The sequence below is a fragment of the Apodemus sylvaticus genome, chromosome 10, assembly GCF_947179515.1.
Source record: "Apodemus sylvaticus chromosome 10, mApoSyl1.1, whole genome shotgun sequence".
Lineage (NCBI taxonomy): Eukaryota > Metazoa > Chordata > Mammalia > Rodentia > Muridae > Apodemus > Apodemus sylvaticus.
The window spans coordinates 7,191,163-7,218,737 of NC_067481.1; the positions used below are offsets into that span (position 1 = coordinate 7,191,163).

The 27,575-nt window shown below is 50.9% G+C and overlaps 1 protein-coding gene across 1 annotated transcript; it reads left to right on the forward strand.

Moving 5' to 3' along the window:
- The first annotated feature begins 10,133 nt into the window (after positions 1-10,133).
- On the forward strand, positions 10,134-24,892 carry Fads6 (fatty acid desaturase 6). Its single transcript, XM_052195376.1, has 6 exons — positions 10,134-10,493; positions 11,103-11,269; positions 21,667-21,847; positions 22,604-22,791; positions 23,657-23,836; positions 24,351-24,892. Exons 1-6 carry the CDS (start codon positions 10,331-10,333, stop codon positions 24,498-24,500), a joined length of 1,029 nt encoding a protein of 342 aa, XP_052051336.1. The 5' UTR covers positions 10,134-10,330; the 3' UTR covers positions 24,501-24,892.
- The last annotated feature ends 2,683 nt before the right edge of the window (positions 24,893-27,575 follow it).

The window sequence follows — 27,575 nt, forward strand, 5'->3', positions numbered from 1 at the left end:
CAGCGGCCAGGAAGGCTGACTGCAAGTAGAGGCTTGAGCCAGGGTGAGGTGGGGTTCTTGGAGGTGAGATGCTGAGGATAGGTCCTGCCGAGGCTGGGGGAGCTTGGGATGTTAGTCCCGCTCTCAGCTGGCTAGGATCTGAGCCATGAACCCCATCACTTCTTTCCAAGCTTGTACTGCTCCACCCTGGTGAATAATGCCAGCTGTCTGGAGAACTGGGCCTTGCTGGTTCTTTGATGAGTTGGGGGGAGGTATAGGTGGGCGGGGACAAGGAAGGGCCAAAGACTGAGCCAAGGCTCAGACCGTAGAAATGGTTAAATTGCTAACAATAGGTGCCACCCCAAGCTCCTCAGGGCACTGTGTCCTTCTGACTCTCGGTAGCCCCCTTTGGGCTCTGGGCCAGGGCGGGACTCTGGCTCACCCCACCTTGACCACAGCAATAATTAACCCCATGAACTCAGCGCATAAAGATCCAAATCACAGAGGGGAGGAATCATCAATGCCTCAGGAGGGGGAACTCCAGAGGCCCCAGGAGGGCATCCGGCTTCGCCTACTCCACACCGTCCCTGCCTGGCAGGCACCTTCACCCCATTCAGGGAGTGTGGGAAGGCCTACTTGACTCTGACTTAGAGGATAGCTTCTCCATCTTCTGACTTCGTTATTGTTTTTTGAGACAGGGTTTCTCTGTGTAGCCCTGGCTGTCCTTGCTTGGTAGACCAGGCTGGCCTTGAACTCAGAGATCTGCCCACCCATGCCTCAAGAGTGAGTGTGCCACTGCTCCGGGCTGTTCCCCATCTGCATCTCTGATCTTCTTCATTCTCCAGAGCTTGTTTACCCGTACTCCTCCCGTCTACTCTGCAGATGGCTGAGGTCCCAGGGAAGCAAGACCACCTCCCGTGTGCTGAGGACGGCTGAGGTCCCAGGGAAGCAGGACCACCTCCCGTGTGCTGAGGACGGCTGGGGTCCCAGGGAAGCAGGACCACCTCCCGTGTGCTGAGGATGGCTGGGGTCCCAGGGAAACAGGTGTCCCCAGCAGGCAGGGCTTGCTCTGTGCCAGCCTTCGGTCCCTCCTCTTCCTAGCAGCCTGCTCTGCTTGTCTGCTGGTGTGTCAGTGTGCTGGCCTGATGGCTGAGGGTACATCAGCTGGGGATGGCTGGGACGTCACGGAGGAAGCCAGGGAAAAGTGGGGAAGGCCTGGGGAGGGGGTCCATGGCCCCAGGAGTGAGCCCACAGGATGGCTGGCTATTGGGAAAGACAGGAGATGCTGTTTTCTTTCATTCATTTTGAAAGATTTCATTTTAAAGTGTGTGTGTGTGTGTGTGTGTAAAGGATTGTGTGCATATTTGGAGACAAAAAAGGGGGTCAGAGGGAGTCACAGGTGGTCCTAAGCCTCCTGATGTGGATCTGGGAACCAAATTAGAGTCCTCTGTGAGAGCTGTAGAGAAACCTCTCCAGCACCTCCCTCCATCCCTCCTTCCCTTCTGCCTCCCTCCCTTCCTCCCTCTCTTTCTCTCCCTCCCTCCCTCCCTTCCTTTTCTTTTCTCTCTCTATTATGGTACATCATTTTATTCTTATTTACTTACTAGACAGGATCTCACTATGCAGCCCTGGCTGTCCTGGAACTCACTCTGTAGACCAGGCTGGTCTTGAACTCACAGAGACCCACCTGCCCCTTCCACCTGAGTGTTGGTGATTAAAGATGCACGCCACCTTAAAGGGCTGAACTCTTGCAAACAGTGTCATTTTATTCTTTTTAATCGGTGAATAAAACTGCACTATGTCTCTGTACCTCTTTCTTTATCCATGTTAACCGCTGAACATCCAGGCTCTTCAGCATCTTGGCTGTGGCGAACAGCGCTGCATGAACCTGGATGGGCAAATACCTCTGTGTAATGCCTCAAGCCAGGCGCGATGCAGCTGGGTCTTAATGCAGTTCTGTCTCCAGCTTTTGAAGGATTCTCCATACTGGTTTCCATATGGCTACAAAGCTGTTCCACCCTTCCACTGGGTACGTGAGGGGCGGGGCACATCTCTGGGCCCACACGTGGCTCAGCTGCAGATGTCTGCCTGGGTTCAGATCAGTGGGTCATGGGTGGAAGCATCATGTGCCTTTCCCCTCCCTTCCACTGTGTTGATTCTGGTGGACCAGTGTTGGGAATCTAGTAGCTGAAGGGTGGAAGGGGACCTGTCCCACAAGCTGTTGTTGTCCAAGTCAGACTGCCATCGTCATATGTGCTGCAGTTACATGGAAGGAAGGGACAGGAAGAGTCATTGACTGTCACCTGAGCATCCAGTCACCCCCCTTCCTAATTGGATGCAACACCACCCTAATTGTTTGGGGCCTTGGGGCTTTCAGAAGGGGCCTGGAATATAGACCTAGGAAAGAGCAGAGAGGACTCCATGTGCACAGCCATCAACTCTATGTGCACAGCCGTCCTCCACGCTTGGGACAGGCTTTCTAATGCAGCTGCTTTTTAGTTACCTCCCTGGAACTCCTCACCCACGCTTTGTAAGTAAGCCTGATACACTTGTTATTTCCTTGTGGGTAAGAAGAGTTGGTGGGATTTACTTTTGGAAGCTTGAAAGGAAGCAGGTAGACATCACCTATAGAGAATCCCTTAACTAGGAAGAAGTCCTCCCAACAGGACCTAAATGTCTGCCACTGCTTAGAGGAGGACTGCTTGATTCACATCTTACTGGGGTATCAAAAGAGATTGCTCTGCATTGCCAGTGAGATGCTGGAGGTGTTTGTTATGACAGTTTGTGTATTCACTAATACAGGCAGACCACACACACACAAAACCTTGATTCCTACAGAGGCTCATTGCCAGGCAGCGTGTGACCCCTGAGACCTACAGCTAGCAACTAGACAGCACGCAGTCTGAGGACAGTGATACTGGAAGCTACAATTCTTGACTTATAGTAAATAGATGGGTTGAGTGAGCCAGATGGTAGTGGTGTACACCTTTAATCCCAGAACTCAGGAGGCAGAGGCAGGCAGACCTTTGTGAGTTTGAGGCCAGCCTCATTGTACAGAGGTAAATCTAAGACAACCAGAAACCCTATTGGGGTCGGGGGAGGGTTTGGTGGAGGACCAAAAAATGGGTTGAAAGAGCACAGGAAGCCAAACCAACCCAAGACTTTCTCCGAGGTCCCAGTGAGAGGAGAAATGGGTCACCAGTTCTGTGGTTTGTCCAGAAATGGACTTGGCAAGACTGGTCTGCGGCTGGATCCAGCCAGTGTCTTGAAGGTATTAAGGTTGGGGTTTCTGAGGGCTTGACTTTCTCCCCTGGGCTGCGGTTCCCAGTCCTAGGGTAGTTGTGTCTGAGGTGCCCTGTGTCCTCTTTGCCAGAACTGCCGATTTAATTCTCTGCTGACTTTGCACAGTTTCCCCTGCAAGCTGTATATAAGATATGGTAGTTATTAATAAACTTGCTTGGCATATGTCATCAGCTTAGGCAAGACTCTCCGGTCTCAGCTATTGCTTTTTTATTTATCTGTCTTTTTCTTCATTCCTCATTCCCTGGACCTCCCACTTGATGCCTACCATCCAGGACCCTTATTTCCAAGAGTTTGGGCCAGATGAGCAAAATGCACTTGTGGGAGCGCCGTGAACATTGATGGTTGAAGTTTCAAAGCCCAGAGGATGGGCAGTGGCCAAATGATTATCCTGAGAATAAACACTTAGGTGGGTGGACGGGCAGGCCCTGTTTGTGAGTCAGAGGTCAGTGAGTGGTCACTCTGATGCAAGGAGAACGTGACTGGGGACGATCCAACCATGTAAGGTCAGGCTGACTACTACAGCCTGAGGTCCAAAGGACCTTATGTCTGTGAAAAATATCAACAGCCAAGGCTAGGGATGTGGCTCAGTGGTGGACCCTTGCCTAGGCTGGCAGGGAAGGCTTGGGGTTAGTTCTCAACACTTAAAGTTGGGGTAGTGTGGCTAGCAAACATGTGTAGTGTAAATATCATTGACTGTAAGTAGGAATATAATAAGAAGTCCCGCTGAGCGGTGGTGTCACACACCTTTAATCCCAGCACTTTGGGAGGCAGAGGCAGGCAGATTTCTGAGTTTGAGGCCAGCCTGGTCTACAGCGTGAGTTCCAGGACAGCCAGGGCTATACAGAGAAACCCTGTCTTGAAAAACCAGAAGAAGAAGAAGAAGAAGAAGAAGAAGAAGAAGAAGAAGAAGAAGAAGAAGAAGAAGAACTCCTCCCCTGCCCCCCACACACATTGGTATTTGTTCTACCTTGCTTTCTGTTGCTGTGCTAAAACACTGACCAAACTAACTTGGGGAGAAAGGGTTTATTTGGTTGGTACTTATATCTCAGTCCATCATTAAGGGAAGTCAGGACAGGTACTCAAGCACCAGGAACCTGGAGGCAGGAACTGAAGCAGAGACCATGGGGAAATCCTGCTTATGGACTCGATTCCCTTGGCTTGTTCAGCATGATTTCTGATACAACCCAGGCCCATCTGCCTAAGGGATGCAGTGCCCATGGTGGACAAGGCCCTTGCACATCGATCAGTCAGGAAGAAAATGCCCCCCCCCCAAGCATTCCCACAGGTCAGTCTGACAGAGGCAGTTCCATCAGATCAGCATAAGGTTAATCTTACCTTTTAATTTATATTAGTTGGTGTGTTTGATAATATTAAGGCTCAGAGAGATAAGTATCTCCTGGATATAACAACTTTTATATCATTTGACACTTCTAAGGCCACACACTGGTGAGTATTCTTGACTTCAAGGCCCAGTTATAGTTTTCACTTGTGCTGGAGAATTATGTAGACAGGTTGAAGAGTTTCGAAGGGATAAAAGCAGGCCAGAGGCAGGTGTGTCACACTTGGCTCTGGCTGTCTCTAGCATAGTCACAGGCTGGGAGCCCATTCTAAGCAGAGGTACATGAACTTGCTTGGGTATCTTCACTGGGCCCTTCAGTCCTGTCATGAGGAGTCAGAGAGATAGTTTAGATTCGCATAGACCTATGGCTAAACCCTGAAGTCACTCAGCTCATGTTTATTAAATCTACCATCCTCACGTTTATGAACAGAACCACAGACAGAAAAGGCACGGAGGGCTGAGAAGACAATGGTGTGCCAAAATGGGCTGGGAAGAGGCCGCATCTCTCCCTCTATCAGCAGCTGCTGGGAGCAAGGCATCCACACAGGGCCAGCTGCCAACACCCACAGCCACTGGGATCCTTGTGCCCTGTTTGCCTGGCTTCATTCAACTGAATCGACCAATTATACCTCTGATATTACTATAAAAGAACATTGTTTCTTAATCTTTATTCCATTCGACACTTCTGATATGCACTGTAAAAGAACTTTATTTATTTATTTATTTATTTATTTATTATTTACTTTTGGTTTTTTAAGACAGGGTTTCTCTGTGTAGCCTTGGCTGTCCTAGAGCTAGCTCTGTGGACCAGGCTGGCCTCCAGCTCAGAGATCTGCCTGCCTGCCTCTGCCTCCTGAGTGCTGGGACTAAAGGTCACCACCACTGCCCAGGAAGAACTATTTATTTATTTATTTATTTATTTATTTATTTATTTATTTGCCTTTGTTCTATTTAATAGGCTCAGTCTCCTCTCTCCCCTCTGACACCCCTATGTTAGGGATTAAACTCAGGGCCTCATGCATACTAGGCAAGTACTTTCCCACTGAGTTATGCACCCTGCTCTAAAAACTTTACTTTTTTTTTTTTAGTTTTTCAAGACATGGTTTCTCTGTGTAGCCCTGGCTGGCCTGGAACTCACTTTGTAGACCAGGCTGGCCTCGAACTCAGAAATCCGCCTGCCTTTGCCTCCCAAGTGCTGGGATTAAAGGCATGCGCCACCACTGCCTGGCTAAAACTTTACTTTTAAAATGTTTTTCATGTTGGGGCTGGAGAGATGGCTCAGCGGTTAAGAGCACTGCCTGCTGTTCTTCCAAAGGTCCTTACTTCAATTCCCAGTAACCACATGGTGGCTCACAGCCATCTGTAATGGGATCCAATGCCCTCTTCTGGAGTGTCTGAAGACAGCTACAGTGTACTCATAAATAAAATAAATCAATCAATCTTTTAAGATGTATTTTTCATTTTAAAAAGATTTTCTTATTTTATTTTGTGTATATGAGTATTTGGCTGGATGTATGTTTGAGGGTGTGTGTGTGTGTGTGTGTGTGTGTGTGTGTGCCTTTGGAGCTCAGAGAAGAAAATCAGGTCCCCTGGAACTGGAATTATAGATAGTCATGAACCACCATGTGTGTACTGGGAACTGAACTCAGGTCCTCTGCAACACAGAGAACAAGTGCTCTCAACTGTTAAGACCTAAATTTTTTCTTTTATTTTAAAAAACAGAATTGCATAGGCTGGAAAAATGGCTCAATTGTCCAGAGCTTGTATTGCTGTCGCAGAAGACCCGAGCTGAGATTTTAGTACCCATGTCAGGAAGCTTAGGACTGCCTATAACTGCAGCTCCTGGGGCTCTAGTGCCCTCTTCTGGTGTCTGAAGGTATCTGCACTCATGTGCACATGTCCACACACAGACACACAGACACACAGACACACACACACACACACATATACACATACACACACACAGTGATAAAAATAAAATGAATTTTTAAATATTTATTTATTTTATGCATATGGGTACAACATAGCTGTCTTTGGACACACCAGAAGAGGACATCAGATCCCATTATAGATGGTTGTGAGCTACCACATGGTTGCTGGGAATTGAACTCAGGACCTCTGGAAGAACAATCAGTGCTTTTAATATCTGAGCTGTCTCTCCAGCCCATAAAAATGAAATCTGAAGAAAAGAAAACAAACAAATAAACAAATAGAATCATAGGCTCAATACTAACTAGTCCCTGTACCATGCTGGGGACACTGAGTTTGAGTCCTCAGCATCACACAAAAGAAAAATGTAGCCGGACGGTGGTGGCACACGCCTTTAATCCCAGCACTTGGGAGGCAGAGGCAAGCTCCTCTCTACTTTTGTAAAAGTTGTATTTTATGTTTATGAGGCAGGCCAGCCTGGTCTACAGAGTGAGTTCCAGGACAGCCAGGGCTACACAGAGAAATCTTGTCTCGAAAAACCAATTAATTAGTAAGTTAGTTAATTAATTCAATCAATTAAATTAGAGTTAAATTATAACATACATATAGCCCGCTGGTTTGATCCATGTCACTGTCTTTTGGTCTGGCCTATTCCTACACTTCCTGTGCACGCAGTCCTACAGCGAGGACTTGAGGCTGACCTCTTTCAGCACAGGTCTGTGCAACTCAACCTGTCAGACCATCTATCAATCTGTGCCCGGTCCAGTGGCTCTGTTTTATTGCTCAGGCTCTAGAGATGCATCATGGGTCACGTGCCCATTCTCCTGGGCATGTAAACCATTTCCAGTTAGCTGTGATCAGCCAGGCAGAAGACTCTGTGGACATATGTTTTCATTCCTGTTGGGAGCTACCTGGGAGGTGAATCGCTAGGTCATGCAGTGGATATATATTTTATTTAACCTTCTACAAAACTGCCACTGGGTTAGTGACACTTATCTGTAATTCCAGCATTTGAGAGGCCGAGGCAGGAAGATTGTGAGTTCGAGGACAGCCTCAGCTACATGGTGAGACTCAATTTCAACAAACCAAGGACTAGAGTTATTATAGTCCAGCGATAGGCTTGCCCAGCAGGTGCAAGGCCCAGGTTTGGATTCTCAAGGCACAACAAAACAAAACAATACCAAAAAGCCCTGCTGGTTGGTAACCCAGTTGCTGTGACTTCTCCAGCACTGAATTTTGTCATTCATTTTAGGTACATTTTCTGGAAATGTCTGCATTTCTCTGGGCTACTGATCTAAAGCCTGCTGGTCGTTTGTGTATTTCTTTGATTCTCGAGCTGTTTACATCTCCTCTGCCTCTGTGTGCTCCACAGCCTCTGCCTCTGCTCACATCATGGTACCTTTTTTTTGGGAATCTTGAGGCATTCCCTAGATTCTTCGGCTCTTTCTGATATAGACAAGCCTCTTTATTTTTTATTTTTATTTATTTATTTTATTATTGTTTTGGTTTTTTGAGATAGGGTTTCTCTGGGTAGCCCTGGCTGTCCTGGAACTCACTCTGTAGTCCAAGCTAGCCTCGAACTCAGAGATCTGCCTGCCTCTGCCTCCCAAGGGCTGGGATTAAAGGCATGAACCACCACTGCCTGGCAACAAGCCTCTTTAAATACATTACACAACCCACTCCCCTGGTCTAAAGCCTGTGGTGACTCCTGTAGCCTCTGGGGATAAGCCCCAACATCTCTCTGCCTGTCAGTCAAGATACCTCCAGGCCCTGGTACCAGTCTTCCTTTCCTGCCTTCCATGTCTGTCTCTGATCTTGCCCCTCCCCCAGGCCTTGAGAATGTGGAATACCCTGTCCCTTTCCTCAGTCAAGGGCCTTCAAACCAAGCCCAGCCCACTCCCCCTCACAGGCTGTCATTCTCCTCCAAGCTCCTCTCTACTTTTGTAAAAGTTGTATTTTATGTTTATGAGTCTTTTGCCTCCGTGCACGTATGCCCACCACATCTGGGTCAGAAGAGGATGTCAGATCCCCCAGAAACTAGAGTCACAGAGGACTGTGAGCCCAAACTGGTCCTCTGCAAGAGCAGCAAGTACTCTTAACTGCTGAGCCATCTCTCCAGCTCCTCCTCCAAGCTCTTGACACCTTCCCAGCCTTTTCCCCTTTTAGATTATTATTATTATTATTATTAATGTATACCAGGGTAGCTGGGGCTTGGCAGCAGGCTTGGCAGTGCCAGGAACTTGGTCCTATTTATGATAAAGGCGACAGGATCCCTCCATGCCCCCAATTAATCTCCCAATTAATCAAATAATGCTATTCTCATTTCTAAAAATTGTGCCTCTTCCTCCCTAGAAATTCTACTCTGGTGGTGGGGACTCCTGGTGTGACACGAGGGCGAAGGGCAGGGAGAGCAGCGCCCTTCTGTCGCACCTTTCTCTGTCAACAAGAGAACTGGACTTGGAGTTCAGCCACTCGGTAGCTGTGAGGCCTGAGTTTGATCCCCAGGACCAAGATGTCGGAAAGATCTGAACTATACCAGGAGAGGGTGTCATCTCTACAGGGTTACCTGGGAACACACAAAGCTATTAAGTGTCTAGAAGTGAAGGACTCTGGCCTGTTCAGGAGATCTTGATCCTGTCCCTTCTGAAAGAATGGCAGGTCCCAGGATATGGGAAGCTGGGCAGAAGGGCAGTAGGTTCGAGACCAGCCCGGGCTACATGGTCAGTTGAGAGAACTGTGTAGCCAGACGGCTTCACACATGAATTTGAAGCACACAGCTGAACATGCTCTCATGAAGGAGAGCGCCAGGAGAGAAATTCAAGCCGTAGCCCGCTCTCTCACACGTGCCCTTCCGCCCTTCCGAGGGTCTCCTGGGGAAAATGCACACCAGACTCAATTTTTTTAAAGGGGTTTGAAATGAAATTGGGGGTAGGGGTACTGTGAAGATGTAATGGGGGCACAGAGGGGAGTCAGGGGCTTATCCTCAAAGGACCATACCTTCTCAGTCATCCTGGTAGCAGCTGGGTCAGCACTGATGTGATGTCTCAGGCTTCTTCCAGGTTTGGGACAGTGTCTGGCTGTCCCCATCCAGTGGAGCTGGAGAGACATTCTAGCAGTATGCCCTCCACCCAGTGGTGAGCTCTGGACATGTTTTCTCTGTAGCTATCTATCCTATCTCCTTACCCATTGCTGGGCTGCAAAGCCAGCACCCTTACAAGTCACTTCTGCAAAAAACCAGAGAGTGAACCCCCCACATTAGCTTTCCTCTGAACGCCACATCTACACATACAAATTAATAATTTAATGAGATAAAATTTAAAAAGAGAAATACTCGGGTTTGAGGCTTAAGACCGTACAACGGACCCGAGATTGAGACTGAGAGGACATGAAGGGGCAGTTAAGTCCTTCGAGGGTCTTCTACTTTGCCCCAGTCCTGTTCCTTCTACCCCAGGTTGGTCCTTGTCTCAGGATCACCTCCCCACCCCGTGCACCACTCTGGCTCCTCCCTCCCCAAGCTGCTTTGGTGCCACGAGCTGGCAGGGGAGGCTGCTTTTAGGTCCCGCCCAGGTCACGGGTCACGGCTGTGCGTGGCAGAAGGTACCCCGCGCCCCTCACGGTGACCTCAGGCTAGTGCTGTCCCAGCCTGGTGCGTGACTCCGCCCTTCGGCTCCTCCCCTCCTCCCCGCGTGTTTTGGCTTCTCCCCGGCGCAGCAGCTGCGCGCACACCCGAGTCCTCTGGTCCTCCTCGCTTGTCCCCAGCCTGGTGTGTCCAGGGAGCCCATGGAGCCCGCTCGCAGTGCGCCTCCGGGGGACGGCGCTGCTGAGGCGCTGCTGAGAGAGCTGGAGCGTCAGGTGCAGGATGTGGTGCGGGCGAGCTCGTGGTGGGAGCGCCACGGTGTGGACTGCGCCATCCTCGCTCTCAGCCTGCTCGCCTTGCCGGCGGGTGAGACAGAGAGGCTCGGGCTGCGGATGGGGGTGGCGCGCGGCTGAAGGTGGTGCGGGTTGGAAGGGAACCTCAGGACTTCGGGATCCTGGATTCCCACCTCACTCTCCAAAGTCTGGCTGGGGGTGTTCAACTCATGTCCCGCTGGAGGTGGGAGAAAGTCCGATGCTTGAAGTGGTGGAGGAAAAAGTTACACAAGGAGTCGTGGATGTGTGGGGAAGCGGGGAGTGAACGGGAAGAAGGGAAGAGCGTGTTCTACAGGAGGGACACGGGAGATGGGCCGAGTAGGACTGAGGAAGCCCTCTGGACCTCTAGCGGTCTATGGGGGACATCCAGTCCCCATCTCTGCTCTGGCTGGAGCTCAGGAGGGTGACCTGGCAGAATGAGGACAGCAAAATATCCTTGGAAAGCCCAGTGGGGATTCTTTTGTGTGTCCCAAATCCTACAGAGAGCGTCAAACCACCCCTCTCAGGCCTTAGAGGAACCGGCCACAGACCGAAGGCTGGCCCTCTTTGGCTCTGGATTAGGGAAAGTGTGTGTATGTGGCTCTGGACCCATATTTTCAAAAGATGGGGAAGATCCCTGATCCCTGATCCCTCCTCCCTGCAGGGTTCCTGTGCCTACGCTTCCATAATATCCTGGCCTTTGCCACGGGCATCACAGTCCTGGGTGTGTGCCATTACACACTCACGGTCAAGGGCAGCCACCTGGCTACTCACAGTGCCCTCACCGAGTCCAAACGCTGGAGCAAGGTCTTGATGATTTTCTTTCTGGAGGTGAGCCTGGCCGGATGGGGCGGGTGTTGGGCAACTCTGTGTGTTCATTTACAGGGACAGGGAGCTGCCACAGCAGGCGGGTAGATCCAAAAGTGCAGCGTGCAATACAGTGTGTGTGTGTGTGTGTGTGTGTGTGTACACCTGCATATTCATCCAACTTGAGAGGAAGTTGGTGTTAGTGAGTAGTTTGCACCCTGTGTAGCAGATGTCTGCCGAGGACGACGGACGTGGCTTATTTTGTGATAATCTTCATTGGCTGAGCAGCAGAAACATTTCTCACCTCAGGGCATCCCACATCCTCCGACTCCCTTAATCCTCTCCTTACCTCTCTGTAGCACTGGGCCAAAGGTGGACAGAGTTTCTTCTTTCAGGACGCCTCCTGTAACTGGCCAATCTGGCTCTGAGGCTGTGTTGCCTCACAGAAGCTTCTGGATTCTGCAATCAGGGCTTATTGTCTGAAGAGTGGACAGTGAGACAGAGTCAGGGTATATGTCAGGGTGTTGGGGGTCAGTGGTTGTTGGTGTCAGTGGTTGTTGGGGGTCAGTAGATGTTGGGGGTAGTGGTGTTGGGGAGCAGTGGGTGTTGGGGGTAGTGGGTGTTGGGGGCAGTAGATGTTGGGGGTAGTGGGTGTTGGGGGCAGTGGGTGTTGGGGAGCAGTGCGTGTTGGGGGCAGTGGGTATTGGGGGTAGTGGGTGTTGGGGAGCAGTGGGTGTTGGGGAGCAGTGGGTGTTGGGGAGCAGTGGGTGTTGGGGCAGTGGGTGTTGGGGGGTAGTGGGTGTTGGGGGCAGTAGATGTTGGGGGTAGTGGGTGTTGGGGAGCATTGGGTATTGGGGGGCAGTAGATGTTGGGGTAGTGGGTGTTGGGGAGCAGTGGGTATTGGGGGCAGTGGGTATTGGGGGATAGTGGGTATTGGGGAGCATTGGGTATTGGGGGGCAGTGGGTGTTGGGGAGCAGTGGGTGTTGGGGGCAGTGGGTACTGGGGGTAGTGGGTGTTGGGGGGTAGTGGGTGTTGGGGGACAGTAGATGTTGGGGGTAGTGTCACAGCACTCCAGCTCGGCAGCCTGCTCCACTTACACCTGCTGATGACTGAGCCATCTTGAGAAGCTCCAAGAAGCTTCCTGTAACCTCCAGGAAGGACTCTCTCTTCCTCCACCCCTCCTCCCTAGGCCCTCTCACCGTAGGCCCTCTCACTGTAGGCCCTCTCACCGTAGGCCCTCTCACTGTAGGCCCTCTCACCGTAGGCCCTCTCACCGTAGGCCCTCTCACTGTAGGCCCTCTCACTGTAGGCCCTCTCACCGTAGGCCCTCTCACCGTAGGCCCTCTCACTGTAGGCCCTCTTACCTGTGGGCCCACCAGGAAAGCAAAGGCCTCTGGATAAATCGTTCTTCAGGCCTCCGCAGATCCTCTACCAAACTTGTTCTCTCTTCTACACCAGGGAGCCCTCACCAGCCAGCCAGGCCCCTTAGGAGCAGCTGTGGAAGCTGTTGGTAGGGACAGGCCTTTCTGGAAAGGAATCACTATGGGGTCTGTACAGCATGGATGCTGGGAATGGAACCCTGGTCTTCTGTAAGAGCAGCCATTAACTCTCAACTGTTGAGCCATCTCTTCTGCCCCCTGAATCATATAACTTTTTATACAACTTTATGTACAACACACACACACACCCCTCAGGTAGTGGGAACAGACTCGCAGGAGACAGGCATCAGTGAGACAGCCTGTTTACCTGGGGGAACAAGGCTATTTAAACCTTTGTGGGTGAGTGAGAGTGAGGGTGTGAGTGTGCATTATTGGCCAAGGCCAAGGGGCTGAGCTTGTCTCCTTAGCATGAGGAGGAATCCCAGGTGCTGCTGGGCACGTCCTTACAAGGGGAAGGGAGCCTGGCTACTTGACCTCCTCAGGTGGGACAAAGGTGGGGGTGTGGCACAGGAATACATGCTCCGGGACATGTAGACTGATCTCAGGACAAGATTCCCAGGACACATCTCAACCCCACTCTTGTTCCAGGCCTGCTTCCCTTGGTCCCATGGCTCCCCGCCCCAACCTATCAGAAACACAGTAACTCTTGAGGAAAACATTTAATTGGAGCTGGCTTACAGTTCAGAGGTTCCGTCCAATATCGTCATGTCAGGAAGCATGGAGGAGTGCTAGGCATGGTGGCTGGAGACGTAGCTGAGAGACGTAGCTGTCTATATCTGGACAGGCAGGCAGCGGGAAGAGAGAGAGAGGGAGACCAGGTCTGGCTTGAGCATCTGAAACCTCGATGCTCACTCCCAGTGATACACTCTTCCTTCAAGTCCATATCTCCTTAATGGTGCTACTCCCTACAAACCTGTGGTGCCAATTTCATTCAGATCACCATATACACACCATATACACATACATATACACACACAAGAAATCCCCCACATGCACACATATACACATACCACAGACTCGTGCACACACTCACACACACCTTTTGATATACCACATCGACTGTGTAGTGGAAACATTCTTACCCAGCATTCCCTGTCCTCCCATGCCTTCTTACCTAAGCCTAGGTTTCTGAAGGGCCAAGGACATGAGGGACCCACAGGCTGCTCATTCGTACGATCAGCTCTAAGATACTTCCCTTTCCAGGAAGCTCTGGGTAAGCCCAGACTAATAGGCACAGGTTGGACCCTGGGGTCAGGGTCTGTAACCTGCCAGGAGAGGCGGGGGTGATGGATACCCCTGTATCAGCATTTGTATCACCCTAATGCTGGGACTCAGCGCAGGCTGAGTTCTGCTTGGGTTTTCTACAGTGGTGCTGAGCACTAGGTACCTGCGGCAGCTCAGGACTAATAAAGGCTATCAGTCTCGGACCACAAGGGCTGTACTTTGCAGAGGTTACTCTGAAGCGTTCTTCCCAGGTTATCTTCCCGGATAACCGATGCCTGATCGGGCATTGGCTCTGCCTGGGGGGCAGGGCACAGCCCTAGGTGCTGAGTGGAGGCAAGGAACTGAGACATTGCTGTTGAGAAGTCTTCCTCGATTGTGTAGATGTCTTCAGAACCGCAGCGTGGTCTGCGGAACCCAAACAGCCTTAGGGCTGCACATGGTGCTGTCCTGTGTGAACTCCTGTCCAATGGCCTCATGTTTGCTGCTTTTTTTCCATGCAAGTCCTTAGCAGTTCTTTTCTTAGTATTTTTCAAACATGGCCTTGCATTCCATTTGGGGACAAGGTCTAGGGGAAAGTTAGCCAACGGTGTGTGTTTGTGTGTGTGCTCGCGGTGGGGGCGGGAGGGTGTTCTGAAGGCCTATGCTGTTCTGTTCTGTGGCTTGGGAAGAAAGGCCCAGATTCTTGTCCCATGCCGTGACACTGTTGGCTGTGCTTTGGTGAGCTGTGGACAGAACAAATTTTGCCAATCACACTCTGAGTAACCTAGTCAGAAAAGCATCTCCATTTTCCAGCCTTAGGACGTAACTTGGGCTCCTCCCTAGGACTGGTTCCCACATATCCAGGAGTGCTGCTCAACCCTGCCTAGCTGGCCTGTGTGGGGCAATACCTTTGTAGCCTTTGTCAAGCTTTGTGCCTTGATTGGAGTCTCAGGCCTGCGGTTGCCCTGACCTTGAACAAGGTGGTTAACTCTATAGCTGGGGCTAGTCTCTTCATGGAATCTACAAGCATCATTAACACCACCTCCTTGTTAACACTTTGAGGGCACTGGATGAGATGGTACAGACTTGCCAGGCCTCCCGTGAGCCACAATGTGGCCTTGTGTTTCTTCCTGGGGTGACACACTGCCAGCCGCAGGGGCAGCATGGGGCTGCTTTCCACAGTGTTTGTTTGTTGTTTTGTGCTTGTTACCTGAGAGGCTGCAGAGCCTGGCAGGGTGGTGCGGGTGTCCGTATTGGGTTACCTGGCACAAAGGACAGATTCTCAAAGGTGGCCTGCGAACCTCAGAGGGTGCATGGAACTGTTCCCAGATCCCTGGCTGTCGCTTCTAATCCTGCTGTCTTCTCCTTTCATCCTTCCTTTGTCACAGTGACCCCTGGTGACACCATCTCATAGAACATCTGGTCTTAGGCCGGCGTTAGACCCTTAGAGGGTTCTACAGAGTCTGCAGCTCGGGAAATATGCTGAGTACCTCTGGTTTTCTTTGGCAATCCAGCGTTTGATAGTATTATCTTAGGGCTTACCAGGTCTGAGCTGGTGTGGGACCAGGCTCTTTCTCTGGCTCTGGAGAGCTGGAACAAACAGAATAGATTCGTGTTACCACTCTAGGCTGTATTCAAAACCATGTCCCCATACCCTCACCAGATGAAGTTTCTCTGAAGACCCCTCTCTGGCCTACCTGAAGAAATCCCCACCCTGCCTTACCCAGCAAGCATTCTCTACCTCGGTGACATCACCCAGACTACTAGGCATATTCTTAGAGTTGGCCAGGGAAGGATGCCGTGCTAGGATGACCACCAGAAGGCTCAGGGCAAGGTAGGAGAAGCAGGCCCTGTGGTTTAAGTCCTGAAGGTGAGAAGGATTAATCTCTGCAAGGCCTTCAGTGTCACAGTCCAGGATGCTTCCCCTGAGTGGAAGAGAACCAGCCGTGCCAGTCAGGAAGTTCTTTGTTATGTCTCCTCTTTAAATCCTCCTTGTAAACTCAGCTCTGTGTGGGGTGGAGTCACAGGTGCAGCCCACTAGGAATCCCGCACAGCTCAGCTGAGCCCTTTCGGGAGGGGTGTCACACAGGGGAATGCCTGTTGCCATCCAAAGGCCCCCTGAGGTACAAACGGCAGAGAACCCAAGCCTAGTCAGGATCCTTTCTCTTCCTACTGCCCTAAGTGTGGCGCAGCCCCATCGAGGCTGTACCTCGGGCCCGTCTCTCACCATCTTCCTGCTTGCTCCCATCCAGGACTCTTGAGTAAGGTGAACCCAGATGGATTTATATTTTTTTCTTTTTTGGTGTGAAGGATTAGATAAAGGGTCTTGTGCAAAGATCCTTTGAGCTGTTAACTATTCTATGTTTTTGAGCCCTTAACTATTCTATGTCTGTCTCCTTTTAAATTTATTTAGAAGACCAGTGCAGATATTCAGTACAAAATACACTGCTGTATTATATAGTTACAGATTCAGAGGCTATCTCAGTGTAGGACAGAGAAGTCTGGTGGGTTGGATCAGTCATTCCTGTTTAATCCCAGTAATTATATTTATGTGTCATCTAGGAGAGAGCGCAAGGAAGCTGATGTGGGTGCTTGGCTCTGTGCCTTTTATCACATGTATAGACTCTCACGGTGCACTGTCCCTACAACAAGTGACATGAGCAGGCTGCGGGGACGAGTGTTTGCCATGCAAGCATAAAGCGAAATCCCCAGAGCAAGCTCTGGGTTGGTCTGAGAGGCCCTGCCTCAAAGGATGAGGTGGAAGAATGACATCATCAACTTCAGGGCTTCCACAGGCACACTCACCCATGTGCACATCACCCAGATGCATGCATATGCATGCATCATACACACACACACACACACACTACACACACACACACACACACAATATACACACTCATGAAAAATGGGTTGGGGTAGGGGAGGTGACCTGCTCTTTAATATCAGTGGTGTGGAGGCTGAGAAGCCCTGGAGGACCTTTAGAAGAGTAGCTGGTGAGATTATGGAAGCTCCTAGACTCTCACAGGGGCCCAGGTGACGGAGCCAGTAAGGCCCATGTGCTAGACTGAGGAACTGGTCCTTTGACTTGTAGCCAAATAGACTCAGTTTTAAAAGTTAATCTATTTTGAGATTAGGCAATAGTTTGTCATGAGGCAGAGCTTAAAAGGCCCAGTAGTAGGGCTAGGCCGTGGTAGGTGGTGCACACCTTTAATCCCAGCACTTGGGAAACAGAGGCAGGCAGATCTCTGAGTTCGAGGCCAGCCTGGTCTACAGAGTGAGTTCCAGGACACACAGAGAAACCCTGTCTCAAAAAAACGAAGATAAAACAAAAAGTCCAGGGGTAGCCAGGCATGGTGACACACTCCTTTTTAACTCAGCACTCAGGATGCAGAGGCAGATGGATCTCTGTGCGTTTAAGGACAGCCTTACATAGTGAGTTACAGACCAACAGGGGCACATGTGAGATCTTGCTTCAAATATAGTCTGGGGGTAAGTTCTCCTCTGGGGGAACCACCCTAGTTATTAGTCTCTTCCATGTTCTTCCCTAAGCCTTCCCTCTTTTTTTTTTTTTTTTTTTTTTTAAATTTTCTTCTGTTAAACAAACAGGATCTGGGATCTGGGGCTACAGCTCAGCTGACAGAACACCTGCCCAACATGCATAAAACCATACCTGGTCGTATATTCCTGTAATCCTGACACTTGACTTGAAGAGGATCAGGAATTCAGGGTCATCCTCAGTTATACAGGGAGTCTGAGGCCAGTCTGGACTAGTCTGGACCTTGTCTAAAAAAATAAAATAAAACTATATGACAGGATTAAAAAGCAAGCAAAAACCAAGTGCTGATGCCACACACTTTTAATCCTGGCACTCAGGAGGCAGATCTCTGAGTTCAAGGCCAGCCTGGTCTACAGAATGAGTTTCAGGACAGCCAGGCCTACACAAGAGAAACCCAGTCTTGAAATATCAAAACAAAACCAAAAACAAGTATAAAATTACCTCATAACCTGAAATAAGTTGAAACTAGGTCACTCTGCTAGTTTGATTCGTGGTGAATGAAGCAGGAAACTGGCTGGAGGCTCCTGGTAGAGAGACCAGGAGGAAGATAGCAGGGATTGCAGGGCCAGGTGGGGTGAAGGGAAGGGGAGGGGCGTGCAGGATGTTGGCTGGGCGCCATCTAGTGAAAGATCAGAAGAGCAAGAAGGACCAAGGGTGAGACCTAGGTCTCCAGGTGGAAGTGAAGGCCATAGTGGGGCACTCCAGCCGTAGGGGCAGGATTAGAAAGGTGGCAGAGCAGGGTGGCAGGTGGCAACAGCAGCACACGCCTTTAATCCCAGCACTCGAGGAGGCAGTGGGACCTCTGAATTGAGGCCTGGTCTACAGAGTGAGTTCCAGGAGAGCCAGGGCTACACAGAGAAACCCGGTCTCTAAAAAACGAAAACAAAAAGCTGGGCTGGAGAGATGTGTCAGCAGAAAGCACTGACTGCATTTCCAGAGGTCCTGAGTTCAAATCCTAGCAACCACATCACAACTACCTGTAATGGGATCTGATGCCCTCTTCTGGTGTGTCTGAAGATAGTTACAGTGTACTTACATACATAAAATAAGTAAATCTTTAAAAGAAGAAGAAAAGAAAAAACAGAAAGTAAGAAGGAAACCAGAGAGAAGGGCGGTGGTCATTGTCTCAGGCAGGGAAGCCTCAGGCTACACTAAGAGCCCTCAGGCTCAGTCCAGGGAATAGAGTTCCCTTCCCAGCACTGAGTAGGTTTGCCCGTGAAACAGTCAGATAACTTTGAGCTTCAAATAAGCCATCAATATATATTTTTAAACAAATACACCCAAATATTCACTGCTGTCATGTGCTCTTTAGGGAAAAGCAAGCGCCCGAGTGTGTGTGCTCGGGGTGCGAGGTGTGGACAGATGTGTGTCCTAAGAGCTTTAACCACTCTTAGGATAAGGGAGAGAGTGACAGTGGCGAGACCCAGAAGAGAACGCTTTGAGTTTTGGTCTGGTGGCAGTAGGGTTCTGTGGCTTTCAGATCTCCCCCTGGTATTCCTGTGAGCCTAGCATGAGGTCCCCGACACCCTCGGGTGCTGCCTGATGCTTAAGAGAACAAACAAGTACATGAGAAGGTAAATGAGTGAGAGTTTCGAGGCGCCCCCACCCCCAGCGTGAAAGAAGGAAACCCATCCCCGTTCGTACCTCTCTCAACGAATGTGTCTTGACTGTTCGGGGTGCGAATGCTGTAGACATAGGGAGCTGTTGAGTCTTCCACAAGGCACCCACTACAGAGGCTGGTGGGTGGTATTAAGAAGTCACACCAACCTGGAGGTTTCTGGAACTTTCTCTTGGGTCTGGATGAGAAAAACCTCTTGGGTAAGACTTATAAACGGTCCTTTACATCTGGGTGTGGTGGCATGTATCTGTAAGTCCAGCACTCAGGAGGCCAAGGCAGGAAGACTGAGAGTCCCAGGCCAGCCTGGCTACATGTCCAGACCCCGTCTAATACAGTAACAACACAAAGGCGGCAGTTTACAGAAGGAAAGTAACCCATTTTACAAAGAACTCCTAGCATACGCTCATTCCCCGTTGTTCTTGGGAGGATAGGAAACGGGCACACAAGACCTACTACAACTCACCTTTAATCCAAGTCGCTGCTCCTTCTTTCTGATGCCCAGTTCTGGCCCCGGTGGACACTTGGGCTTACGTGCATACTCTCATGTGGACACACACATACACACACACACACAAAGGGACCCAGATAGTCTCAGATCAGTTCTGATTCACAGCACAAGGCAAAATCACTCACTGACTCTGCAAGTGGGTATCAGGTCACAAGTCACACCTGAGGGCCTGGACTTGTGCCTGGGACCTTGCTGAGAAGCCTTCAGGTACCTGATGATACCTTTCTCTAGATACACTGTCCTGGTCAGGTACCAGGGTGGCTGAAGAGACATCTTCTGCCACTGAAGAAACATCATGACCAAGCCAACTCTTTTTATTTTCCCCAGACAGAGTTCCTTTGTGTAGCCCTGGCTGTCCTGGAACTCACTCTGTAGACCAGGCTAGCCTCTGACTCAGAAATCTGCCTGCCTCTGCCTGCCAAGAGCTGGGATTAAAGGCGTGCGCCACCACTACTACCTGGCAAGGCAACTCTTGTAAAGGACAGTTCACTGGAGCTGGCTTACAGTCTCAGAGGTTTAGTCCATTATCGTTATGGCCGGTAGCTTGGTAGCATGTAGGCAGGTACAGTGCTGGAGAAGGAGCTGAGAGTTTTACATCTTGATCTGCAGGCAGCAAGGAGGAGACTGTGTCTACATTGGGAGTAGCTTGAGCGTAAATAAGACCTCAAAGCCCGCCTACACAATGACACACTTCCTCCGACGAGGCCACACCCACTCCAACAAGGCCACACCCCTCCTACTAATGCCAAGTCCCTGTGGGCCAAGCATTCAAGCACAGGAATGCCTATTCAAACCACCACACTCTCCAAGGACAGTTACTATTGGTCTGCGGGAAGAGAGGGAGCTGGTGCCACTGGGATGGCACAGAAGATAAACCATTCACTATTCAATCCTAGTGACCTGAGTTTGATCCCTGGAGCCTGTGTAAAGGTGGAAGAAGAGAACTGACTCCACAAAGTTGTCCTCTGACCTCCACATGTGCATCATGGAATTTATGCACACACACACACACACACACACACACACACACACACACACGAAATTAATTAGTTAATAAAACAAATAAAAGGAATTAGCTTTTTCCATTGTGTACGAGGGACAGTCCTGGATATGAAACACAGACTGGTGAGCCAGTAGGCAAGGCAGGCCTGAGTCTGAGACCTGGTGCTCAGGGCACACCCCTGCATCAACCAACCTCACAGCAGCAGGGATTGGGGCAGGTTCCCCCTCTCCTGGAAACAGGAAGCCATCTTCACTAGTCAGCAAAATATTCTGGCCTGGATAAAACTCTTACCCTGCAGAGGCAGGCGGATTTCTGAGTTTGAGGCCAGCCTGGTCGACAGAGTGAGTTCCAGGACAGCCAGGGCTATACAGAGAAACCCTGTCTCGGAAAAAAACAAAAACAAAAACAAAAAAAAACAAAACAAAAACAAAAAAACCCAAAAAAACTCTTACCTTACTGCTGCATGTTCATCTGCATATATTTGCACAAGAAACAACCTAAGGATCTCTTGTATTCTCCAGCTCTCCTTGGAGACAGCTTTGTGCTGAGCTTTGTGAATGGTATTCAGACACTCCCTCCCATTGCCGACTCATACCAAAAAGTCACTCTAGGGAGGACTGGCTCAGTGCGATTGGTGCCTCCATTCCCCTCCAGCCTGCATTGTGGGCTCTTCTGGAAATGACCTCCATGTAACCTCCAACCCCCTCAAGCCCTGGAAACCTTTCCTTGCTGCTCTGAGCTGAGGCTGCCAAGGAGTGTCATGAAGGCACAGCAGTTTCCCAGGTCTATACACAAAATTGTGGCGGGTTCCAGCTTCACCTGCATTGACAGCCTTTGAGTTTTGAGGAGTTGCCTGGCTGGTGGCCGGAGGGGGAGTGGCAATCCAGGGATCCAACCTCCTTATCCCTAAACGCTTTGCAGAGCCACACCGAGTACGCGGCAGTGTGTGACCAGTCTTGGGTCATGATGCTCCAGAGATGATGGACATCCACGGCTGTGGATGCAGAGGAGGGAGGCTCAGGAGTGACGGGGATTGAGTTCATTCAGTTGTGTCCAAGGGACCCCGGGCCTTTTTTGTCTCTGCCTCTAGATATGCACAGCCTTTCCTGCAGAGTTCGCTAAATTCAACCACGTCAATATGCACCACGCTTACACCAACGTGGTGGGTCTGGGAGACTCCAGCACGTGGAAGATGCCTCTCCTCAACCGCTACGTCTACATGTTCCTTGGACCACTTTTGATCCCCATCGTAACGCCACTGGTAGCTCTTGGTGAGTACTGGATTTGGGTGTCCTGAAAAGACCTGTCCTGCCAACCCCTCTCTCCTTCCGCCCTGGCTTTGTGGATCCTGCTTGTGAACACAGCAGGGAGCCAGCGTGAGTCAAAGCTGTCAAAGGCAGCCAAGTGGTGTGGAAAGAGCGCAGACCTGCTCCAGGTCAGCTCTTCTCTCACTGGCTGGTGACTGGGGGTAATTTGACCTGCCTGCCTCAGGTTCTCCACTTTGAGGAAAGTGTGAAAACACCCGGAGACCACAGATACACGGAGTGTGTGCAAGGGCTGGAGAGGTGGTTAGAAGTTAAGAAGGCCCTCTTCCTGTTACCTCAGAGGCTCAGACCTCGACTCTCAGCATGCATTCTGGGATGTTCACAATCCCTGTAACTTCCAGCTTCAGGGGACTCAGTCAGTCCCTCAGGCTTCCAGCGTTTACACACACACATCACACACAACACGTTTATTTCATAAAATCTTAGAGAGAGCGTGCAGGGGGACCACTTTGTAGATGTCCCATACAAGCCACCCTACCGGCTCCCGTCGTCATTGCCACCATGGCTATGGGGCAGACCTTGACCTTGACCCGGGTCCTTGGTATCCTCATCCATTCACAAGACAGACGTCCTTCTCGTGCTGTCTGGGTTCACTGAGCACACCCGGACACCCCTCTGCCGTAGCACTCCTGGTTACGTGATTGGGGGGGGGGGGCAGCTCACGATGGTTCCCCCTTACGTCACTTCTTGTCTCTCTCGCAGAGCATCTGAGGAAGGAAGAGCTGAAGACAGCACTGCGGGCTCTGGGCCTCATTTGCCTGGGCCTTTACTCTCAGTACTGGCTGTTCATGAATGTGTCAGGCTTCAAGAACCCTAGTTCAGCACTGGCCTGCATGCTGCTCGCCAGATCCCTGCTGGCCCACCCCTATCTCCATGTCAATATCTTCCAGGTAAGCCCTGGGTCCTGGATTCAGCCAGTGAAAAGGAACATTTATTTACAGGGTTCTGACAGCAGCAAGACCCAATATTTAGAGAGAGAGAGAGAGAGAGAGAGAGAGAGAAAGAGAGAGAGAGAGAGAGGTCACCAAAGGAGGTGTCCCTCAATTCCTGCCCCTGCCCTGTCACTGGGTCATCACAGGAAGTTTGGGTTTCGATGAGGCCTTTGCCTGGTCCTGGCAAGACCCTCTCTGCTTTCTTCTACAGTCTAAACCCTGCGCATCATTCAAGGTCCAGCTTATGCCTCCTCTTCTCCTGTTTCATCCAGATACTCTGTGCATGCATTTTCTCCACGAGGCACCGCCCTGGGTCTAGAGTATTTGGGGGTGGGGGGTGGGCAAGCGCTTCACCCGAATCGGAACAGGTAGATGGGACACGATGAGGGTGTGAAGAGATTAGCTACAGCTGTGTTGAGTGCCGGGTGTGGAGAGATCTTTACCCACAGGGCACCAGGAAGATCTCCCTGTAGAAATGATGCCAGAGTTGAATGCTGAACTCCTGGCTGTTCTCAAAGACCCTCCATCTCCTGCCCTGCCCTTGACCTGCCTCATGCCATTGGCTAGGCCCTTGCTTTGCTCTACTTGAGCACAGGTAGAAGCAAGCCACCAGTGTTGAGGATTTAGAGTCGCAAGAGCAAGCATTCATTGTCCAGATGGAGAGCAGCCCAGATGTGGGGAAGACTCAGCTCACTGCAGACTGGGTTGGCACAGGAGCCGGGCTAGTGCTCCAGCCTTCCACACCTGTAGAGTCCTATATGCTTGGCAAAGATGACCTAGGGTTGCCTAAGCCCCGGCAGGGTGTGACCCGTGTCTATTGCAGCACATCGGATTGCCTATGTTCTCCCTGGACAAGAAGCCCAGGCGGATTCACATGATGACCCTGGGGGTTCTGAACCTGCCGCGGCAGCCAGTGCTGGACTGGGCATTTGGCCACTCCCTCATCAGCTGCCACGTGGAGCACCACCTCTTCCCGTGGCTCTCGGACCACATGTGCCTGAAGGTAGCGAAAGGCTGGGCAGCAGGGTGGAAGGGCCCATCCGAGGGCAGGCAGTGGGAACCTCCGGGTACATCCGAACCCTGAGGCCCATCAGTGGCCCCTGGAAATACAAGTGACAATGTGGGTTTTAGATCAGAGTCACTTGGGTTTCCTAGTAGCAGCGTGACTCTGGGCAAGTTCACTGAACCTTAGTTTCCCTGTCTGTGAAATGGGAGGGGAGAGGGTTCACCCTGATGGCTTTGTGGGTTAGATTTGAAATGTTTGACCCAAAGAAGATGCCTGGCAGAGAGGGGGGTGTTGGTCCCTTGGGCTGGAGGGTGGGCATGCAGTCAGGAGTCTTAGAGGATGAGGGTGTGAGGCCATTCCTCCCCTCTAGGGCATGGTAGAAGGATGTAGCTCTTCCACGCCTCAGCTCCTTGCTTTCCTAAGCAAGTAGGCTAGGATTGAACAAAGGAGAGCTCCTGGGGTGGGCAGGCAGGCCTGGGACTCAGAGGGCTCTCCTGTGACTCTCTCTTAGGTGAAGCCCTTGGTATCGAAGTTTCTCCACGACAAGCAGCTACCCTATAATGAAGACTCATACCTGGCTCGATTCCAGCTGTTCCTCAACCGCTATGAGGAGTTCATGGTGCATGTCCCGCCCATCACTGAGTTGGTGGGGGTGCAGTGAGGGCTGGGCCCCTCCCTAACCCAGTCCCGGCCCTCCTCCTGTACTGCTGGCGCTTGGGGGGACTGGTGGATCTGGAACTGTCCTGGGATTTGAGTTAGGAGAGCCTGTTGGGAGAAGAAATGAAATCAATCCAGAGACTGTGTGTGCATCCTGGTCCACCGAGGCCTCAGCTGACTATCTCAGAATCCTTCTTTCTGTTGCATCCAAGCTGGAGGGTAGAGCTAAGGGGACTGGTGACAGGTGAGGTGGGATCCTATGTCCAGAAGGAGGGGGCACAGAGACAGAGCCAGCCTCTTCGGCTCAGACACCCTTGGTGCCCAGGCTGCTGCTTCCTCCTGTACCTTCTGAGGTTCTAGTCCCCCAGGGCCCTCCCTCTCCCTAGGGTCAACAGGGTGAGGTCTTTTTTTTTCTTTTTTTTTTTTTTAGCAGACCCCCTCCCCTGGCTCTTCACCTGAAGGAGCCCGTGCACACTGGGCTCAGCAGCTCACAGAATAATAGAAGTGAGATAAAAGGAAGTGTATTTCCAGGGAAGTGCTCCAGAGGGGAGGGAACGCAGGCGCAAAATTGGAGAAGGCACTGCTGGCACTGAGCGTGACCTCAGCTGGCTCTGAACACCTCGGCTTTGTTCCATATGCAGAAGACTCCAACCTGGGTGGCGGTTACGGCAGGCGGTCGAGGCTGGAGGAGGGGACCCGGAACTGGGCTAGAAGGGCAGAGAGGAATGGAAAGGGGGTGAGGGGTGGGGGAGTGAGTGAGATAGGAGGGTGAAGATGGGCTAGGCTCAGCTGTGGGAGAAAGGATTACAAGCTGGGTGGGAATATCATGGAGCCACTGATGCCAGCCCTAGGAGGAAGGCAAGCTGGGAACAACACGGAGATCCAGCCAAGCGGGCCACTGAGGCACGGCTTCAGCCACATGGCAGAGCCGAGAGGTTCACGGAAGGGCCCAGGGGAGACCAAAGGAGGGACGGATGCCGTTAGACCTGCATGCACCAGGAGGCCAGGGCCGTTGTTAGGTCATGACCTAGCTTCCCACCTCCTGCTTGCTGACATTCTCGTTGGCTGATTCTTGGCAGGCCATGCGTGCTGAGCAATGGCTTCTACTGACTAGATATTGGGAGCCTTGATCAAGATAGTCAGAATGTCTCCTGGTATAGCCGACTGTCTCCCAAGTGGCAAAACTGTCCCTGAGAACATGCAGGCTGTACTAATTAACTCACTAGACAGAAGTCTGTGCTGCCCTGGTGGTGGGAGGGTGAACTGGGATGGGCCGACCGGCTCATCGGAATGTGGCCTAGACAGATGCGGCTGCCACTGGACTGACACTTCCTGTCTTCCCCGGCCAGCCCTCCTCTAGTCGAGAGCTCCAGCTATAGCTCTTCCTGGCCTCTCTCCCTTGGGCTCCTGGGCTGCTGTAGGCCCTAGGTGCTTCCCTGACTTCTTATCTCCGTTGGGCTTCTTTCTTCACGCTCTTCCCTCACTCCTGTTGAGTGTGTGCCACCTGTTCACTGCCGGGACGCTTGCTCATGGCGGTTTGGGATCCAAGCCGCCCCCTCCTGCTCCGCCAGGGGCTATTGCTGCTCATTTGAAATGCATTAGCACTTCAGAAGGGGCCTTAGGGTCTCCCTCTGAAAAATGCAATGACAGAAAAGGGTCCAGGCTGCATAGTGTAAGCTAATGATTAAAACTATCCAAGTAGGTAACCAGTGACTCATTGTTATTGATCTGGGCCTGAATGGGGTTCATTCTGGGGCAACAGCTGGAGGCCCTGGAATCAGACCTGACTATAGTATGGACACAGCAGGAACAAGTCACTTAGGTTCTCTGAAAAGTGACTGTTTGCTAGTCTAAGGCAGGCTAGGAATACAGAAGGGAACCAGTGGGCGTGCCCAAAGTACCCCCAGGGCCCTGCAGTCTGCGGTCTAATGGGGATGACAGCAGTGCTGGTGAGAAGTCATGGCTAACGTTTTCTTACCACAAATACAGAATTATTTGGTTCTGTTTTTGTTGGTTTGAGACAGGGTCTTACTATATAGGCCCTAGCCTTGTTTGGAACTCAACTGGTGGGTGGCTGACCTCTAACTCGCAGAAATGTATGTGCTTCTACCTCAGTGGCTCTCAACTTCCCTAATGTTTTGTACCTGTAATTTGCTATGGTTATGAATCCTAATGTGACTATCTTCTGTGCAGGACCCCCGTGAAAGGGTCGTTGACCCCCAAAGGGCTGAGAAACCCTCAGGCTGAGAATCTCTGCTCCTCCTCTCTCTCTCTCCAAAGGGCTGGGACTAAAGGTATCCCACTAGGCCAGGCTAGACATTTGTGTTGTATCTGTCATCTAATTTTACACGTTAGAATATTTTTCTCATATTATAAATGGGGAAAAACAGAAGCTGAGATTAAACCTCTCAATATCATGACTGTGAAATTCAGACTAGGGATTTGAACTCAGCAGCTCCAGAACCTGTGTTGGTGACTCTCAGAGATGCTGCTTCTGAATCGGAAGCCCTGTAGAAATTTCAGGTGTTTGAGCCTGAATTTTTCTTTCTTCTATGTAACAGGGTATCTGGTGGTCTATCATTAACATTTTTTTTTTCTGAGACATGGTTTCTCTGTGTAGCTCTGACTGTCCTTGAACCAGGCTGGCTTCCAACTTAGGGATCTACCTGTCTCTACCTCCTGAGTGCTGGGACTAAAGCCGTGCACCACCACTCCCAGCTAAGATAAATTCCTCAGGGACTGATGTTGAGGCTGTGCTTGCTTAGCATGCAGAAGACCCCGGAGTCTGTCCCCATCACTGCTTAGACCAGGTCTGCTGATACATGCCAATAACTCCCAGCACTTGGGAGGTAGAAGCAGGAATATCAGGAGTTCAAGGTCATCCTCAGCTACATGGCAAGTCAAGGCTAGCTTGGGCTACACGCCTTGTCCAAGAGAAAAAAAAAGAAACAATTCCGTATGACTAGCTACTGGGTGCTAGGCACTGTGTGATGCTGTGGGGATGAGTGAATGAGATCTCCCCTGTACCCCACCACTGGCATGAGGCCTGCAGTCCAGTGCAGGGTGTCAAATTTTGTGA